We start from the raw sequence: 21,452 nt of genomic DNA on the forward strand, positions 1-21,452 counted from the left end.
AGAAAAACTGAAAAGAGTACAGCTAGTGTGATTCATTCAGGCTAGCCTGAATCCACAATAAAAAGTCCTCTTCTATCCTACCTTATATGGGCCTGCATATTATTCCAACTTTCAGTACAAATAATGGTAGTCCTCTAGTGTAGTGAATATATGTAGCCACCTCCACATGCATTTCAGTTTACACTGAATGGCTGAATAGGGATTTGTCCTCCTCTTTCTATTGGCTTCATACCACAGTATTATTATTACCCCCCCCCCCCCCCCCCCAGGACCCAAAACTCAGCAGGGGGGTTGAGCCTTTGACTTCTGATTGACAGGTCAGTGATGAGGGTATAGAGAGGAGTCGTTGCTGGGGTGAGGGGTCAAGGTCAAAGGTCAGAATCCTGCTGAGAGAGGGAGAGACTTGCTAACGAGGGAAACATTGCACAGCCATGTCGTCATCCACACAGCTCAGGTCTCTCTCTTTCAGTCAACGAACTGCTGACACGTGGCAGGGAAGAGCAAACTTATGTTTGATTACTAACAAGAGTGAATTAATCTATTGATTGGAATTAATTTGAAAATGGTCGATGAACCATGCTAATTACCATGTAAATACACAGTGGGACCACATTTATATTCAACTTTTTTTCTGAAACAGTTTGGGTCCTCAATGGTTTAAATACATTACAAACTGAAACAGATCTGAAACAGTCTCAATTGCTTTTTGTAATAATATAACTCCATTCAAACTATACATTACTGCATATTTTCATATAATCTACCTGTTATTTCCAGAAACTAATAAGAAAGCTAGAGAATGCTATGTCTGCGGTGGAGTTATTATAGCCAAATACTGCTCCCCTGACAGCAGAACTAGAAGTTAACTCATTCTCCAGAGATGGAAAGTAACTAATCAGCAACAGACAGAGACACAGACAGACAGACGTAAACGTTTTTAGACATTATATCACATTGCATTGCTGTCTGTTTACCGCTAGGTGTCTCCCTTCCTGCTCCTTTCTACCTCCTCTCACACACACACGCGATAACACAATCTGCCTCTTTTTACCTGCTGGTGTGTCTTTCAGATTTTTGTGTTGTTTTTGAATCAACATGTATTATTTTGTATAAACAGAGATTCTACTATTTTCATATTTTAATCGTTTACATATGGCATGTGAGGGAACACTAACAGGGGACACCGACATCGAGGACGCTGTGAGAGGCTTCTGCCCAAGCTATCTGTCTCTGCGTGAGTCTGTTTGTCTGTCTACTACAAGAGAAATGAGGATTATGTAATGTTTACTATGTAACTGTCTTTGTTGGCTTGCACAGCCTGGAAAAAAAGAGAAGACTACTCCTCTATATCTCTGTATCTCTGTCACTAAATCAGAATCAAAGGTAAAGACCTCAAACCAAATTTCTCTTTCAAAGGTTTTGCAGAAAAATCTCCAGAACAGTAGGCTACAAAAATGTTATTCATATAGTTTTTCAGAAAATCTGCCAGTGTGCTGTAGGCTAGAAGTCCGTTGTAGTCGTTGTCCTACTGTCTGTCTGTGACTGCCATAGTACTACAGAGGTTCGGCACGCCACTCTTCCATGCAGCCTGACTCTCTCGTACTACCGTACTTGCAGTAAACACTGGTGAGCCGAGTTTACGACAGACCACGCCCCCTTCGTCCAGCTGGTGGCAACATGCGTGATGACATCACCACTGCGTTCGGCCATTGGCTGGGAGAATTCTCCGTCCTGGCCAATCACGCGTTGGCAATTTGACGTCAGCTAAGATCCCCTGTTCATTTTCTAGGGGAGAGGCGGGGCTGAGAATGATCGTCGACGTCAGACAGAGCTGAATTCAGCGCCGTGATTGGCTGTTCGGTGCGAGGTGAGGGTCTGTTGCTGAGAGAAAATAAAGGAGTGTAAATCAGCGAAATGAGAGATACAAAGTAGTGAAAGCGGTGTAATGGCACAACATTTTACACTATAACAATTATAAAGAAAACGAATATCTCAACCATTGAACAAGGAAATGGGCTCGAGAGCAGTAAAACTTTTTAGGACCCCTCTTTCTGAATCACTCTATCCCACTTTCCCCAATTCTTCAGGTCTGCAGAGGGAGTTGACATACTTGCAGAAATCACAGATGAGCTTGTAGTTCTGTAAGTGCTCACACTATCAACGATCTATCTTTTCCTTGGTGTTTTCGTGATAAGAAACGTCCCAGAGCAGACTGTCTAGCCAGGGATGGCCCTTGCGCTGTCAGTTGTGGTAAACGTGCCCCATTATTTTGGAGGGGGGAGGACACCTATGCTATTCTATTGGCTAAACTCTGATTCGGTCCCTCCCTTGGGCCCACCCACACACTGTTCCTATGGTTCCCAATGCCCTTATTGGATACTGTGTAGTTTGGGACTAGGCACCGGCTTGGTCTAATATCCCATAGCCATTCGCCAGAGACACGTGTCAATCATGTGGACTTTGACAGCGGTCCACACCCTTTTCTTTGTGCCGTTCACGCTGGTAGGCTACTGTACCAGTCAGAGATCTGTGATTGGTCAGAGAGGCCAGCTGTTAGTGGTTCATTCACCATTTTGAGACTGTAGTGGAAAAGGGACCCAGATCTTTAAAAAAAAAAAATTAATCCCTGGTTGAGTTGCTCTGGGAAAAATACATGTTTTACGGAGGGAAATTAAAGTGCGAGCCCGGGACCACACAGTAGCAACGGCCAGCCGAGGGATGTTACCCGCGAGCGTGCAAGCTTCCTCATCTGCAAAATAGGATCGTACATGTTTCTATTGCCAACTGAATTTTTCTGTTTGGGTGAGTTACAACTGACCGACTCGTATGTTCTTCTCCAACTAGCTAACAACAGTTACTATCAACGGTTAACGGTCGGTCTGGTTGCCCTGTTTTTCGTACTGATCGCGTGTAAAGAAGAGTGACACAGCTTTCTCGCTAAGTATCAAGGAAGGGACGAGAGAAAAGAGGAGAGGGGGTGAGGGTGCACAGTCACTAAACTTTGTCAACGGATTAACTGCATAACCTGCAAGCAAGCTACAAGTAACTTTGCACTACAATTCTCCACCTCAACGTTGCGGTAAACTTGACTTTGTGCATAGCAGTAAATAGGTAATCGACCCATCTTGCACACCCCAGTGCAGCAAATACATGACACCCCAGCATCAGCTCCAGGATTTACTATTGCTGTCCTGACTGTTTGTAAATAGTAAACGAATGGAACACTATGTCCTATTTAGCCTAAAACAGTTGTAATGACGTTGTTGTTACTACTACTACTACTACTACTACTACTGAGCAGTAGTAGCCAGATTAGCTAGCGATTTGTTGAATTTAACTTTTGCGCCATGAACCGTCCCTGAAGTAACTGCACAATTTGCAATATATTTTAGTGTTAGAGAAAGCTGTGCAAAGCTGCGTTGTGTAGAAAATGTCGTTAGGCTAAGCATTCGACACAGGCTGTTGTGTTTGTTTGCTTCTGGTAAGACAGCCTTAACTCCTTTGACATTGTGCAGTATGGAGTGCAGCGGCTCTAGTACTAGCTAGGCTACTCTTGCTCGGATCAGCGCAGAACCTAGGCCGGGGAGAAACAGCTCGTTTGCTGTCTGGCACGATGTAACGGCTCCTCTAAGGCCGTGCTCCCACTTTTCTGCCCAGCTAAACTACTATCACAGCACTCCAGAGGCATCATGACTGCATTGAGCTGCAGTTTCCTTATAGACTTTTCTACATTTGACATGTAGAGTATTTACAGAGTTAAACAACATTTGCAATGGGGGTGTTACAGACTTGTACCTTGGTGCTGTCAGAATTGACAGCATTTGCAATGTGTTGCAGATTATGCAAATAGAAAACGTTTGATTTTGTATCATCATCATTGCTTTCATCCCTTAATTTGTGCATGAATATGGAAATCTCTCCTAGATTGAAATGTATTCTGTAGTTTAGCAGAGCAGTTTGCCATTGATTTGGCATTGGCAGTCCTGCCATTGGGTCCCAGTCAACACTGAACACCTCTGGTCCATGCTAAAGCTGTAGATCAATAACTGACTGGAGTCCCTAACGGTTTTCAACCTTCAATATTTCTGTTTCATCAATAATATGGACAGTGACAGTCATAATTATGCCAGCAAGCAACTGACCTTATTTTAACTACGTCACAACTAAACTGATGTTCTCCACCGTAGCGCCCTCACACACTCACTCACACTCTCACACACTCACTCTCACTCACACACTCACTCACACTCACTCTCACTCACACACACTCTCACACACTCGTTCATAGTTCTCCCTCTCACTACACCAAAAATACCCTGTCAAAATGTGTTCCTTCATGTCGCATTGTGCGATCACTCCACCCCCTCGTCGTACAGTGAGTACGTACACAAGAGCTACTCAAGTGTGTGCGTGTGTGTGATGTGTGTTATTTTTTGCTGTTTCATGTGTGTTGGTTCCCTGGTGACCCAGTTGAAGGGTAGGATGGCCCTGTCACCACGGTAAACCACGGGGGAGAATACAGTACACTACCCTGGTACTACACCTTTTAATCCTTAGTGGTGTAGTGTGTCTTAGTGCTCCCCTCTCCATCCCGTTCCCTCCACTGCAGCCCTGCGCCCTCTCAGACGCCCATAAAATACATTTCAGAGAGGGATGAACTGCAGTGTACCATACCCCACACACACAGTGTGAGACAACGTGAAGTCCCACACTCAACATATGCTGTTTTGTACACACACTCTTGTGCGGCACATCTCCTGCACACGGGCAGTCGGGCACACACACACCCTCTGCCACAGTGTGCCGGGGCACTGCACTATATTACTCACAAGTTGTTCACAAAAATTGCATTGTGGCAGTAGTTTATAACCGTGGGCTAGTACAGTAATAAAGTGTAGTAGGACTAGGAGCATGCTTTTATTCTGTACATGTGCCCATGTCTTTACACTCTCTGTTGAGATTAGATGTCTGTATTAATTACTCATCACTGTGTGTGTGTGTGTGTGTGTGTGTGTGTGGTCTTAGGCCAATGGAAAATTGAACAGTGTGTCTGTTCTGTAAATTCCTGGTTCAGTGTTATTGTGTGGGACTGCTCGCTGTGTGTGTGTGTGTAGTCAATGCTGCTCGTATTCCAGGGTGATCGTGTTTAGGCTGATTTCTGAGTACTAGGCCTTCACTGTCTGTGGGGCTAAATGTTTATCAATCAACCCCTTTAAGGCCAGTTCTGCCAGAGGCTCTCACAATACAGAATGGAATCATTTATACATTTAGATGGATCTAGTTATTGGCCTAGTATTTTAGTTGGTACAGTGTAGGCTACATTGGATGGTACTTGAATCACATGATAAAATGTACATTGTACAACATTTGTATTGTACTGTAATTAACAGGCTAATCTCCTGTTATTGCCTTTTTTGTGATTGAGCCAGAATCAACAGATCTTTATCAAGGCCAGTAAATGATCATTGTCTTTTCCCAGAAGAAGATGCAGCATATGCTTAACATTTCTCACAGTCATTTTTCTGGAATCTAAAACATGGTATTCGGAAACAGATGTCGGGCACATACAGACAGCTACTTTTACTTTGTTACTCTTGTTTTTTCAGGGACAATGCACATTAATGGGTGGCAGGTAGCCTAGCAGTTAAGAGCGTTGGGCAAGTAACTGAAAGGCTTCGAATCCCAGAGCTGGCAAGGTGGAAAAATCTGCTGTTCTGCCCTTTATCAAGGCAGTTAACCCCAAACAACAACTGCACCTCGGGCGCCGATAACGTTGGTTGAATGCATTCAGTTGTGCATTTGACTAGGTATCCCCTTTCCCTAATCTACAGTCTCGGTTTTAGCCAGCCGGCTAATTTTCTGCCGTAATCCCAGAGCAGGTTATTAAAAACACTTAAAATGAGAAGACTGACAATAAGCACATACGGAGCAGCATATGAGGAGTAACACTTAGAACGCAGACATACGGAGCAGCATATGAGGAGTAACACTTAGCATGCAGACATACGGAGCAGCATATGAGGAGTAACACTTAGCATGCAGACATACGGAGCAGCATATGAGGAGTAACACTTAGCATGCAGACATACGGAGCAGCATATGAGGAGTAACACTTAGCATGCAGACATACGGAGCAGCATATGAGGAGTAACACTTAGCATGCAGACATACGGAGCAGCATATGAGGAGTAACACTTATATGCTGCTCCGTATGTCTGCATGCTCTGAGGAGTAACACTTAGAACGCAGACATACGGAGCAGCATATGAGGAGTAACACTTAGAACGCAGACATACGGAGCAGCATATGAGGAGTAACACTTAGAACGCAGACATACGGAGCAGCATATGAGGAGTAACACTTAGCATGCAGACATACGGCACAATAACACAAAAAACAACCAATTCTTTGGAATTGTGGTCTTAAATGAAAATCAACATTTAGGTTTGATGAAAAAAAGACTAATTTTAGCCTTGGATGGTTGCTGATCTCTCTGGGCTGTATTCAACTAAAACCATGCCCATGATCAACACACTAACCTTGGCCCGATACTTCACACTAAATCTTGTACCACACACTACTTCCAGGCAGGGTTTCACCTATATTCATTTAGCAGTGGCAAGCCGCCGCTGCTAAATTGTTGCTCCCACTCCAAGAAATAGCATGTAATACATATATATACAATACCAGTCAGAAGTTTGGACACACCTACTCATTCCAGGGTTTTTATTTATTTTTACTATTTTCTACATTGTAGAATAATAATGAAGACATCAAAACTATGAAATAACACATATGGAATCATGTAGTAACCAAAAAAGTGGTTATGTTTGAAAGAATGCCAAGAGTATACAAAGCTGTCATCAAGACAAAGGGTGGCTACTTTGAAGAATCTAAAATATTTGGGGGGATTTTTATAAAAAGATCTGGATGGTAAAACATCAGTGTAAACTTAAATGACAAACAAAACAGATATAAAGTATGTAGAAAAGATAAAGGAGCTATGTCTTATAAATAAGATCATCTTTGAGGAATAACAGTCACCAAGGCATGGGGCTACCATTGATTTTGTTATAATGTTTGAGTCACTCAGATAGCTAAGATCATCTTTGAGGAATAACAGTCACCAAGGCATGGGGCTACCATTGATTTTGTTATAATGTTTGAGTCACTCAGATAGCTAAGATCATCTTTGAGGAATAACAGTCACCAAGGCATGGGGCTACCATTGATTTTGTTATAATGTTTGAGTCACTCAGATAGCTAAGATCATCTTTGAGGAATAACAGTCACCAAGGCATGGGGCTACCATTGATTTTGTTATAATGTTTGAGTCACTCAGATAGCTAAGATCATCTTTGAGGAATAACAGTCACCAAGGCATGGGGCTACCATTGATTTTGTTATAATGTTTGAGTCACTCAGATAGCTAAGATCATCTTTGAGGAATAACAGTCACCAAGGCATGGGGCTACCATTGATTTTGTTATAATGTTTGAGTCACTCAGATAGCTAAGATCATCTTTGAGGAATAACAGTCACCAAGGCATGGGGCTACCATTGATTTTGTTATAATGTTTGAGTCACTCAGATAGCTAAGATCATCTTTGAGGAATAACAGTCACCAAGGCATGGGGCTACCATTGATTTTGTTATAATGTTTGAGTCACTCAGATAGCTAAGATCATCTTTGAGGAATAACAGTCACCAAGGCATGGGGCTACCATTGATTTTGTTATAATGTTTGAGTCACTCAGATAGCTAAAATCATCTTTGAGGAATAACAGTCACCAAGGCATGGGGCTACCATTGATTTTGTTATAATGTTTGAGTCACTCAGATAGCTAAGATCATCTTTGAGGAATAACAGTCACCAAGGCATGGGGCTACCATTGATTTTGTTATAATGTTTGAGTCACTCAGATAGCTAAGATCATCTTTGAGGAATAACAGTCACCAAGGCATGGGGCTACCATTGATTTTGTTATAATGTTTGAGTCACTCAGATAGCTAAGATCATCTTTGAGAAATAACAGTCACCAAGGCATGGGGCTACCATTGATTTTGTTATAATGTTTGAGTCACTCAGATAGCTAAGATCATCTTTGAGAAATAACAGTCACCAAGGCATGGGGCTACCATTGATTTTGTTATAATGTTTGAGTCACTCAGATAGCTTATGCCATGTTCTAATTCTATGGCAAAATCACATTTATTGCAGGAAATTAGCTTTAAAACTGTCTGTAAATGTTCTCTCAGCCCCATGGCAAAATACGTAGAATTACAGGAAATTACCTTTAGAAAACCAACATTTTGTCTTTGTGGCCAATAGGAGGGCCTTTCAAATCTTTGGTCGAAGAAGTGCAATTGGCCACGCCTACTTCCAAGCCCCCCCTACGCTATCTTTGCCACCGCTGCTGGAAAAAAAATCCTAGGGGAAACACTGCTTCCAGGAATAGATGAATGGTCACTAACCTTGAATTCCTAGTGTGTGGAGTAATACAACGTAATAAAATACAAATGAAATGTAGCCTACAGTATGGCACAGTACACACACACACACGCTAAGGGCTTTACAGTACGGCACAGTACACACACACGCTAAGGGCTTTACAGTACGGTACAGTACACACACACACACGCTAAGGGCTTTACAGTACGGCACAGTACACACACACGCTAAGGGCTTTACAGTACGGCACAGTACACACACACACACGCTAAGGGCTTTACAGTACGGCACAGTACACACACACGCTAAGGGCTTTACAGTACAGCACAGTACACACACACGCTAAGGGCTTTACAGTACGGCACAGTACACACACACACACACGCTAAGGGCTTTACAGTACAGCACAGTACACACACACACACACGCTAAGGGCTTTACAGTACAGCACAGTACACACACACACACGCTAAGGGCTTTACAGTACAGCACAGTACGCACACGCTAAGGGCTTTACAGTACAGCACAGTACACACACGCTAAGGGCTTTACAGTACGGCACAGTACACACACATTACACGCTAAGGGCTTTACAGTACGGCACAGTACACACACACGCTAAGGGCTTTACAGTACGGCACAGTACACACACACACACGCTAAGGGCTTTACAGTATGGCACAGTACACACACACACGCTAAGGGCTTTACAGCACAGTACACACACACACACACACACACGCTAAGGGCTTTACAGTACAGCACAGTACACACACACACACGCTAAGGGCTTTACAGTACGGCACAGTACACACACACGCTAAGGGCTTTACAGTACAGCACAGTACACACACACACGCTAAGGGCTTTACAGTACAGCACAGTACATACACGCACACACTAAGGGCTTTACAGTACAGCACAGTACACACACGCACACGCTAAGGGCTTTACAGTACAGCACAGTACACACACGCTAAGGGCTTTACAGTACGGCACAGTACACACACACACACGCTAAGGGCTTTACAGTACGGCCCAGTACACACACACACACACGCTAAGGGCTTTACAGTACGGCACAGTACACACACACACACACGCGCTAAGGGCTTTACAGTACGGCACAGTACACACACGCTAAGGGCTTTACAGTACAGCACAGTACACACACACGCTAAGGGCTTTACAGTACGGCACAGTACACACACACACACGCTAAGGGCTTTACAGTACAGCACAGTACACACACACACACGCTAAGGGCTTTACAGTACAGCACAGTACACACACACACACGCTAAGGGCTTTACAGTACGGCCCAGTACACACACACACACACTAAGGGCTTTACAGTACAGCACAGTACGGACACGCTAAGGGCTTTACAGTACAGCACAGTACACACACGCTAAGGGCTTTACAGTACGGCACAGTACACACACATTACACGCTAAGGGCTTTACAGTACGGCACAGTACACACACACACACGCTAAGGGCTTTACAGTACGGCACAGTACACACACACACACGCGCTAAGGGCTTTACAGTACGGCACAGTACACACACACACGCTAAGGGCTTTACAGTACGGCACAGTACACACACACGCTAAGGGCTTTACAGTACAGCACAGTACACACACATGCTAAGGGCTTTACAGTATGGCACAGTACACACACACACACGCTAAGGGCTTTACAGCACAGTACACACACACACACACACGCTAAGGGCTTTACAGTACAGCACAGTACACACACACACGCGCTAAGGGCTTTACAGTACGGCACAGTACACACACACGCTAAGGGCTTTACAGTACGGCACAGCACACACACACACACGCTAAGGGCTTTACAGTACGGCACAGCACACACACACACACGCTAAGGGCTTTACAGTACGGCACAGTACACACACACACACACACGCTAAGGGCTTTACAGTACAGCACAGTACACACACACACACGCTAAGGGCTTTACAGTACGGCACAGTACACACACACGCTAAGGGCTTTACAGTACAGCACAGTACACACACACGCTAAGGGCTTTACAGTACGGCACAGTACACACACACACACACACGCTAAGGGCTTTACAGTACAGCACAGTACACACACACACACGCTAAGGGCTTTACAGTACAGCACAGTACGCACACGCTAAGGGCTTTACAGTACAGCACAGTACACACACGCTAAGGGCTTTACAGTACGGCACAGTACACACACATTACACGCTAAGGGCTTTACAGTACGGCACAGTACACACACACGCTAAGGGCTTTACAGTACGGCACAGTACACACACACACACACACGCTAAGGGCTTTACAGTACAGCACAGTACACACACACGCTAAGGGCTTTACAGTACGGCACAGTACACACACACGCTAAGGGCTTTACAGTACAGCACAGTACACACACACACGCTAAGGGCTTTACAGTACAGCACAGTACATACACGCACACACTAAGGGCTTTACAGTACAGCACAGTACACACACGCACACGCTAAGGGCTTTACAGTACAGCACAGTACACACACGCTAAGGGCTTTACAGTACGGCACAGTACACACACACACACGCGCTAAGGGCTTTACAGTACGGCACAGTACACACACGCTAAGGGCTTTACAGTACAGCACAGTACACACACGCGCTAAGGGCTTTACAGTACGGCACAGTACACACACACACACGCTAAGGGCTTTACAGTACAGCACAGTACACACACACACACGCTAAGGGCTTTACAGTACAGCACAGTACACACACACACACGCTAAGGGCTTTACAGTACGGCCCAGTACACACACACACACGCTAAGGGCTTTACAGTACAGCACAGTACGGACACGCTAAGGGCTTTACAGTACAGCACAGTACACACACGCTAAGGGCTTTACAGTACGGCACAGTACACACACATTACACGCTAAGGGCTTTACAGTACGGCACAGTACACACACACACACACGCTAAGGGCTTTACAGTACGGCACAGTACACACACACACACGCGCTAAGGGCTTTACAGTACGGCACAGTACACACACACACGCTAAGGGCTTTACAGTACGGCACACTACACACACACGCTAAGGGCTTTACAGTACAGCACAGTACACACACATGCTAAGGGCTTTACAGTATGGCACAGTACACACACACACACACGCTAAGGGCTTTACAGCACAGTACACACACACACACACACGCTAAGGGCTTTACAGTACAGCACAGTACACACACACGCGCGCTAAGGGCTTTACAGTACGGCACAGTACACACACACGCTAAGGGCTTTACAGTACGGCACAGCACACACACACACACGCTAAGGGCTTTACAGTACGGCACAGCACACACACACACACGCTAAGGGCTTTACAGTACGGCACAGTACACACACACACACACACGCTAAGGGCTTTACAGTACAGCACAGTACACACACACACACGCTAAGGGCTTTACAGTACGGCACAGTACACACACACACACGCGCTAAGGGCTTTACAGTACGGCACAGTACACACACGCTAAGGGCTTTACAGTACAGCACAGTACACACACGCGCTAAGGGCTTTACAGTACGGCACAGTACACACACACACACGCTAAGGGCTTTACAGTACAGCACAGTACACACACACACACGCTAAGGGCTTTACAGTACAGCACAGTACACACACACACACGCTAAGGGCTTTACAGTACGGCCCAGTACACACACACACACGCTAAGGGCTTTACAGTACAGCACAGTACGGACACGCTAAGGGCTTTACAGTACAGCACAGTACACACACGCTAAGGGCTTTACAGTACGGCACAGTACACACACATTACACGCTAAGGGCTTTACAGTACGGCACAGTACACACACACACACACGCTAAGGGCTTTACAGTACGGCACAGTACACACACACACACGCGCTAAGGGCTTTACAGTACGGCACAGTACACACACACACGCTAAGGGCTTTACAGTACGGCACAGTACACACACACGCTAAGGGCTTTACAGTACAGCACAGTACACACACATGCTAAGGGCTTTACAGTATGGCACAGTACACACACACACACACGCTAAGGGCTTTACAGCACAGTACACACACACACACACACGCTAAGGGCTTTACAGTACAGCACAGTACACACACACGCGCGCTAAGGGCTTTACAGTACGGCACAGTACACACACACGCTAAGGGCTTTACAGTACGGCACAGCACACACACACACACGCTAAGGGCTTTACAGTACGGCACAGCACACACACACACACGCTAAGGGCTTTACAGTACGGCACAGTACACACACACACACACACGCTAAGGGCTTTACAGTACAGCACAGTACACACACACACACGCTAAGGGCTTTACAGTACAGCACAGTACACACACACACACGCTAAGGGCTTTACAGTACAGCACAGTACGCACACGCTAAGGGCTTTACAGTACAGCACAGTACACACACGCTAAGGGCTTTACAGTACGGCACAGTACACACACATTACACGCTTAGGGCTTTACAGTACGGCACAGTACACACACACGCTAAGGGCTTTACAGTACGGCACAGTACACACACACACACACACGCTAAGGGCTTTACAGTATGGCACAGTACACACACACACACACGCTAAGGGCTTTACAGCACAGTACACACACACACACACACACACGCTAAGGGCTTTACAGTACAGCACAGTACACACACACACACGCTAAGGGCTTTACAGTACGGCACAGTACACACACACGCTAAGGGCTTTACAGTACAGCACAGTACACACACACGCTAAGGGCTTTACAGTACAGCACAGTACATACACGCACACACTAAGGGCTTTACAGTACAGCACAGTACACACACGCACACGCTAAGGGCTTTACAGTACGGCACAGTACACACACACACATGCTAAGGGCTTTACAGTACGGCCCAGTACACACACACACACACGCTAAGGGCTTTACAGTACGGCACAGTACACACACACACACGCGCTAAGGGCTTTACAGTACGGCACAGTACACACACGCTAAGGGCTTTACAGTACAGCACAGTACACACACACGCTAAGGGCTTTACAGTACGGCACAGTACACACACACACACGCTAAGGGCTTTACAGTACAGCACAGTACACACACACGCTAAGGGCTTTACAGTACAGCACAGTACACACACACACACGCTAAGGGCTTTACAGTACGGCCCAGTACACACACACACACGCTAAGGGCTTTACAGTACAGCACAGTACGGACACGCTAAGGGCTTTACAGTACAGCACAGTACACACACGCTAAGGGCTTTACAGTACGGCACAGTACACACACATTACACGCTAAGGGCTTTACAGTACAGCACAGTACACACACACGCTAAGGGCTTTACAGTACGGCACAGTACACACACACACACGCTAAGGGCTTTACAGTACAGCACAGTACACACACACGCTAAGGGCTTTACAGTACAGCACAGTACACACACACACACGCTAAGGGCTTTACAGTACGGCCCAGTACACACACACACACGCTAAGGGCTTTACAGTACAGCACAGTACGGACACGCTAAGGGCTTTACAGTACAGCACAGTACACACACGCTAAGGGCTTTACAGTACGGCACAGTACACACACATTACACGCTAAGGGCTTTACAGTACGGCACAGTACACACACACACACGCTAAGGGCTTTACAGTACGGCACAGTACACACACACACACGCGCTAAGGGCTTTACAGTACGGCACAGTACACACACACACGCTAAGGGCTTTACAGTACGGCACAGTACACACACACGCTAAGGGCTTTACAGTACAGCACAGTACACACACATGCTAAGGGCTTTACAGTATGGCACAGTACACACACACACACACGCTAAGGGCTTTACAGCACAGTACACACACACACACACACACGCTAAGGGCTTTACAGTACAGCACAGTACACACACACACGCGCTAAGGGCTTTACAGTACGGCACAGCACACACACACACGCTAAGGGCTTTACAGTACGGCACAGCACACACACACACACGCTAAGGGCTTTACAGTACGGCACAGTACACACACACACACACACGCTAAGGGCTTTACAGTACAACCATTTTACTCGCAAATGCGCCTAAATATTTTGCTGCGCAACCTGGAATTAAAATGTAGATCCACCAGTGTGCCTAGAAAAGAAATCACCCAGATGATGATTGTTGCAAAGATTATTTCACTGTACAGCAGCCCCTGAGTGGAGAATACACTGAGCACAGATTCATGACCATCATGCTTGCACCATTACTACAAAGAAAACGTCTTGTTACGTCAAACATTTTTTCTACATTCCTTTGTGCGCTCCAACATTTTTCAACTTAAGCGCACAGGTGCTCCTTGTAAAAAAAGTTCCGTTTAGAGTCCTGCCGCTTTCTTATCAGCCGAAGCCAAGAGCATTTTTAAAGACCATGACCATAACCAAACACATTTTTGAGGCTTGAGATCAGATCCCTTACTAGCTCCCTCCCCTGACTCCTCCAACACGTATCTCACCACCTCCCTACACTCACCGCGTCCCTACACTCACCACGTCCCTACACTCACCACGTCCCTACACTCACCACGTCCCTACACTCACCGCGTCCCTACACTCACCACCTCCCTATACTCACCACGTCCCTACACTCACCACGTCCCTACACTCACCACGTCCCTACACTCACCACGTCCCTACACTCACCGCGTCCCTACACTCACCGCGTCCCTACACTCACCGCGTCCCTACACTCACCGCGTCCCTACACTCACCGCGTCCCTACACTCACCGCGTCCCTACACTCACCACGTCCCTACACTCACCACGTCCCTACACTCACCACGTCCCTACACTCACCATCTCCCTACACTCACCACCTCCCTACACTCACCACGTCCCTACACTCACCACGTCCCTCCACTCACCACCTCCCTACACTCACCACCTCCCTACACTCACCACCTCCCTACACTCACCACGTCCCTCCACTCACCACATCCCTACACTCACCACCTCCCTATACTCACCACGTCCCTACAATCACCACAACTAGGGACAGGAGGTTTTTCTCACCACGTCCCTACACTCACCACGTCCCTACACTCACCACGTCCCTACACTCACCACAACTAGGGGCCAGGAGGTTTACCGCACAACGTAACCATAATTGCTCTACTTTCTGGCCAGGTGTCATTCTAATAAATGAATCAGGCTATCCGGTTATTTTAGCCGAAGGGAGAGAAAGGGCCAAAACCCGTAATGGGACGGCCAGGGGCCTGAGAGTGTGAGACCGGCTGAGGGAGTTTGTAACAGCCTCATATGAAGTAATATTAAACTAAATACTAAAGAGGTTAGGGTGTACAACAGGAAGCATGGGTTGTGTACGTGGGTTGTGTACGTGGGTTGTGCACGTGGGTTGTGCACGTAGGTTGTGTACATGGGTTGTGTACATGGGTTGTGTACGTGGGTTGTGTACGTGGGTTGTGTACGTGGGTTGTGTACGTGGGTTGTGTACAAGGGTTGTGTACGTGGGTTGTGTGCGTGGGTTATGTACGTGGGTTGTGTGCGTGGGTTGTGAACGTGGGTTGTGTACGTGGGTTGTGTATGTGGGTTGTGTACATGTGTAATTCGTTTTTTGGCAACAAACAGTTAAAACACGGTGTGTCTTAAAATGACTGTTGAAGAATTCTCCCTTTAGCCTAATCCTCACTTCGTCTCCGAGAAATGTGGGCGTGTTTACATCCGTGTGTGTGTTTGCCTCTGTGTGTGTGTTTGCCTCTGTGTGTGTGTGTGTGTGTGTGTGTGACTGTTTTGTTTTGCGCATCACTGAATAGTGTGCCTGACTGTGTGCCAGGGTTAACATTTTCCCAATATGAGCACATTAAACCATGCCAGATTATTCAAAATGTGTGTCTGTGTTTGCCAGTATGAAAAAGAGACAAGGAGACACAAAAGAGAGAGAGTGAAAGAAAAAGGGAAAGAGAGAGTAGGGCCGGATGTGCTAGAATGAGTGTGGAAAATCCCTATGACTCTATATGGGAAAGGCAGACCTATTGTACAGCCGGCTTACTCTTTTCTCTCTCTCTCTCTCTCTCTCTCTCTCTCTCTCTCTCTCTCTCTCTGTACCTGTTTATGCCCCATGTATTGGTGTGTGTGTTTTTACCTGATGTGTAAATGTGAGCCCAGGCACACACATGCACACACATGTCGCATTGAACTGCACAACCTGGATTGTGTGCGTGCGTGTGTGAGTGAGTGAGTGAGTGTGTTAGTTTGTAATACAAGAGAAGTGCTCAGATGTAAAACCATATGTATTGAGTCATAGTGACCAAGCTAATGTATTACATAATACGTATTCAGTTTCTTGTTTAACCTTAATGATGTTACATCTGTAAAAGCTCTGTTTAGCTAGTGGAGGCTCATCCACAAATGTTAGGAACTGTGGCCTTTGAAACATCGTCATTAGCTGGAGTGGGAATCATCAACACTCTTTACTTCCTCAAATTCAGTCAACATGAATGTATATCCAGGACACGCATGCACATACACATACCGTACACACACTTTAGTGGATTACATGGAGGTGAATGGTGGTGTTATGAGCCGGTCGGTGGGAAGTCATTCAGTGCAGTACACTTCCAGGTATGACATCATTTTGTAATCTCAGCCATTTTTGGTGATGACGATAATAAATGACCACCTGCCTTCTGTCTCTGTCTCTCTCTCTCTCTTTAGTCTGATTTTCAGAAGAACAAGGAAGGAAAAAGGGCAGTGAAAAGGAGAGCAGAAGACCAGGGGGCGAACGGAAAAGAAAGAAGAAGAAGAAACAGGGTAAAAATAAGACGAGCCAAAGAAAGGAGTGCAACCGTCAGCACTCACCCCACAGAGTATAAAGGCAGAAAGGAAAAGACGAGCTGAAGAGATGAAGCCACTAAAGAGACAGAGGGGATGCTCTCCCCCCTCCACGCGGGCCAAAGGGGGGAAGAAGAGAGGGGCGACAGAGACCCCCCCAGAGAGGGACAACAGGAACAAACTCAGGAAGGAGAACCAAGGCGGACAGCCTCAAACCACACCCCCCGCCCACTTGCCACGGAAACAATCCACAACCTCCTCTGAAAGCTCTCAGCAGGAGCCAATCAGAGGCAGCGAGACGCCAAAGAAGGAGGGGCCTAGAGAGCAGGTGCCGCCAAGGCAACCTGAAGTTAAAGAGAAAACCGAAGACAGCAGAGGGGGGGTTGGGGGGAAACCAGGGGGGCCTAACAGCACCCCCACCTCCTCCCATAACAACAGCCTCACCATCCCCACCCCCACTACCAGTCCCAGCCCTACCTCCATGTCCAGTAGGAAAACAGCCACCTTCAAGGCCAGAGTCCCCAAGAAGAAGTACATTGCTGAACACTATGCTGGTAGCAACGCTCCCAGCCTCCCCTTCACCCCTGCCCCCATGCACAACAGCCACAGTAACTACAGTAGTACTAGCAGTAGTATTAATATCATCAACAGCAGTAGTACTAACAGTAATAACAGTAGTAATACCATTAGTAACAGTCGTAGGACCAACACTACTATTAATGGTATTAACAGTGGTACTAACAGCATTAGTAACAGCATTAGTAACAGCGTAAGTAACAGCATTAGTAACAGCATTAGTAACAGCATTAGTAACAGCGTTAGTAACAGCATTAGTAACAGCATTAGTAACAGCGTAAATAACAGCGTAAGTAACAGCGTTAGTAACAGCATTAGTAACAGCCATAGTAACAGCTCAGTCAGCCACTCGTTAGCCCCCAGTGTGTCCAATGAGGAGAGGAGGGTAGCCGCTAGCAGCCACAGCCATGGCCCGGGGGAACAGGGGATGACAGGGGCCTCCATAGGGCCCAACAATGGCAGTGTGGCCCCCCAGGACAAAGAGAGAGACCCCCAGGGTGGGGAGACCGAGGCAGAGGGGGCCCCTAACTCAGTACGCTCCGTATCCACAGATACAGCCAGCGAGCACGATCTGGAGGTGAACTCCCAGCCCAGTACCAGCCCTGCTAGAGCCCCCTACCAGGGCAGTCTGTCCGGGGCGGATGCTCTGGCCAAAGGCCTGAAGAACCAGAGAGTTCTAGCCCGCTGTCGATGGAGAGACAGACTTAACGGAGAGCAAGGTGGGAGGGAGAGAGAGAGTGATGGACCCCTGTCTCCTATGTTCAGGGCTGGGGTGGTGCGGCGGGTGAGTGGGGGCAGCGCTGATATCCAGCTGCAGGGGGAGGAGGGGATACTCTGTTACCCCTTTCAGGGGGGGACCGCACACCCGGAGGGGGAGGAGACGAGCGTGGAGTTCATCCTGGACGCCCCTCCACCCGGCACGGCGTCCGTAGCCATCGGGACACGCGTATGTGTGCCTTTCGGAGGGGGAGGGCGAGATGGGGGTGAACAGGGGACACCTCAGCTATACAGAGAAGGGGTGCTGTCCCAGGTAGACCCCCACCCTGCCGTGTCGTTCCCCTACAGGGTGCTACTGTGTGAGGATCTAGAGGTGCTGGAGAATGGAGGGAGGGAGGAGGAGGGAGGGATGGAGGAGAAGAGGAGGAGGGCGCAGGCCCAGGCTGTATGGGTGTCCAGACAGAGCCTGAGGCTGCTGACTCCCCCCTGGGAACTGCCTCACCCAGGGGGGAGCGAGAGGGAGAGGGAGAGGGAGGAGAGGGAGAGGAGGGAGGAGATGGAGGTGGAGAGGGAGGTGTGCCAGCTGAGTATTGGGATGGCGCTGGGTGGGCCGATGGGAGGGGGGATGAGGTTGGTGCATAGCTTCTCTCCAGATGGGGTGGTAGGGGGGCATCACTATGGAAACGTCCCGCTCCACCCCTCCTCATTGGTAACGAACAGCGTTGTCACCATCACTGGAGAGGGTTACCCTGACAGAGAGATAGAACAAGAGAGGGAACAAGAGAGACAGAAACAGCCCCAAACACCAGAGGATGACATGGAGATGTCTAGGTTCACTATGGGTACCCAGCATTGCCACATCCTCTCCAAGCCCCTCCTTGGGGGGCACAGCTACCCCTCCTCCCAACACCTGGTCCAGGGCCTGGGCACGCCACTGGGCTCTCACCTGTCCTCCCTCACCTCGCCTGGCCCCGAGGCCCTGGGCATGACCCCCCCACCACACCTACCCCCTTCCAAGAGCGCCCTGGTCCCCCTGGACAAGACCCCCTCCCAGATCCCCACCCCTACCCCTGGAGGGGGGTCTACCTCCTCCTCAGCCTCCTCCTCGCGCTCCCGCACCCCCCTGTCGGCCGCCCTGCAGAAGTACAAGAAGGGGGACGTGGTGTGCACCCCTAACGGTATCCGCAAGAAGTTCAACGGCAAGCAGTGGAGACGCCTCTGTTCCAGAGAGGGCTGTATGAAGGAGTCCCAGAGACGAGGCTACTGCTCACGCCACCTCTCCATGAGAACTAAAGAGATGGAGGGAGCGGGCGGAGGGGGAGAGAGGGACAGGGGGAGAGGAGGAGGGGGGAGCAGTTCGGGGACGGTCACCCCCTCAGACCTGCGTGGGTTTGACTGGGATGAGACGTCCAGAGACAGCAGCGAGGCCAGCAGTAGAGGAGACTCCCGCCCTCGGCTGGTGCTGCCCTCCCTCCTACCCCATGACTTCTCCAGGTTTGACTTTGACGAGTGTGAGGCAGCAACCATGCTGGTGTCTCTGGGCAGCTCTCACTCTGGGACCCCCTCCTTCTCCCCAATCTCCAACCAGTCCCCTTTCTCCCCTGCCCCTTCTCCCTCACCCTCCCCCCTCTTCGGATTCCGTCCCGCCAACTTCTCCCCCATCACCGCCTCCTCCGTTCTCCCCCCTCCTCGCAGACACAGACACCCCAGTGCCACAGGGGGAAAGCTGGGCACCCCTGGAGGGGCAGAGAGGGAGAGGCATACCTCAGGGATCCAGCCGTCCTTCCACACTAACCTGACCTTCACTGTCCCCATGAGCCCTAGCAAACGCAAAACAGACGTTCCCCCTCCTCCCTCCTCCCACCCCCACCACGACTACCCCCCCAAACCTGAGCTGGAGCAGGGGGACCTGAACCCTGCCTCATTCCCCGTCCTCTCCCCCCAGACCCCAGCACACACCCACGCTTACACACCCACCTTCTCCTGTCCCCGAGGGGTGAGCACACCAACCAGCCGGCCCCCCTCCTCCTCCGCCATCTCCCCTCCTCCCCTCCTGGTGTCCCCAACTCCCCCCTCCCCTCCAGACTCAGGCCCCTGCCGTTTCCACCCCACATCCCAGCAGGCCTTGCGGGACTCTCCAGTGATCGTGCGGAACCCGGAGGTTCCTCTGGCCAAGTTCCCAGAGCGTCCGTTAGGCCGTGGGGGGGGGGGTGATCCTAAGAGTCTTAACAGCGTTACTCCCCAGCCTGTCTCCACTCTCCAAGTCCCTGTACCCATCAACGCTGCTGCTGCCACGGCAACCAATGGCACCGTCCTCCTCCAGAGCCCCACCCCCACCCTAGTGCTGGTGTCATCCTCCCTGACCTCCGTCTCCCCCGGTTACCCCGCTTTGGCTTGCATCTCCATCTCCACCACGCCCCCCTCTTCGGGACCCCCCCTCACCAACCCAGCCAGCCCAGGGGAAGGGCGGGGTAGGACGGAGAGGACAGGCTCGTTTGGAGGGGAGGTTCAGCAGCCAGTGGCCTGTCACCCCTCTCCTACAGCCCTGCTGCCCCTCATACTGCCTGCAGAGAACCTGCACCCCACACCATGCAAAGACATCATCATGGGACGCCCCGGGACAGGTGAGACAGACTGGGAGACAGCCTGGACATGAAGGGATGAGATGGGGTAGAGGTACAGGGGGAGGGATGAGATGGGGTAGAGGAACAGGGGGAGGGATGAGATGGGGTCGAGGAACAGGGGAGGGATGAGATGGGTGTAGAGGAACAG

At 48.8% G+C, this 21,452-nt stretch overlaps 1 protein-coding gene across 1 annotated transcript in view; it reads left to right on the top strand.

Annotated features, from left to right (window-relative positions):
* The first annotated feature begins 2,556 nt into the window (after positions 1–2,556).
* LOC115116689 (protein capicua homolog) overlaps positions 2,557–21,452 on the top strand; it is a 66,586-nt gene continuing 47,690 nt past the window's right edge. The window contains 2 exon segments of the mRNA XM_065007750.1: positions 2,557–2,802; positions 17,271–21,304. Coding sequence (XP_064863822.1) covers positions 17,458–21,304 — 3,847 coding nt within the window. The 5' untranslated portion in view covers positions 2,557–2,802; positions 17,271–17,457.

The sequence above is a fragment of the Oncorhynchus nerka genome, linkage group LG3 (genome assembly GCF_034236695.1).
Source record: "Oncorhynchus nerka isolate Pitt River linkage group LG3, Oner_Uvic_2.0, whole genome shotgun sequence".
In the NCBI taxonomy this organism is placed as follows: Eukaryota; Metazoa; Chordata; class Actinopteri; order Salmoniformes; family Salmonidae; genus Oncorhynchus; species Oncorhynchus nerka.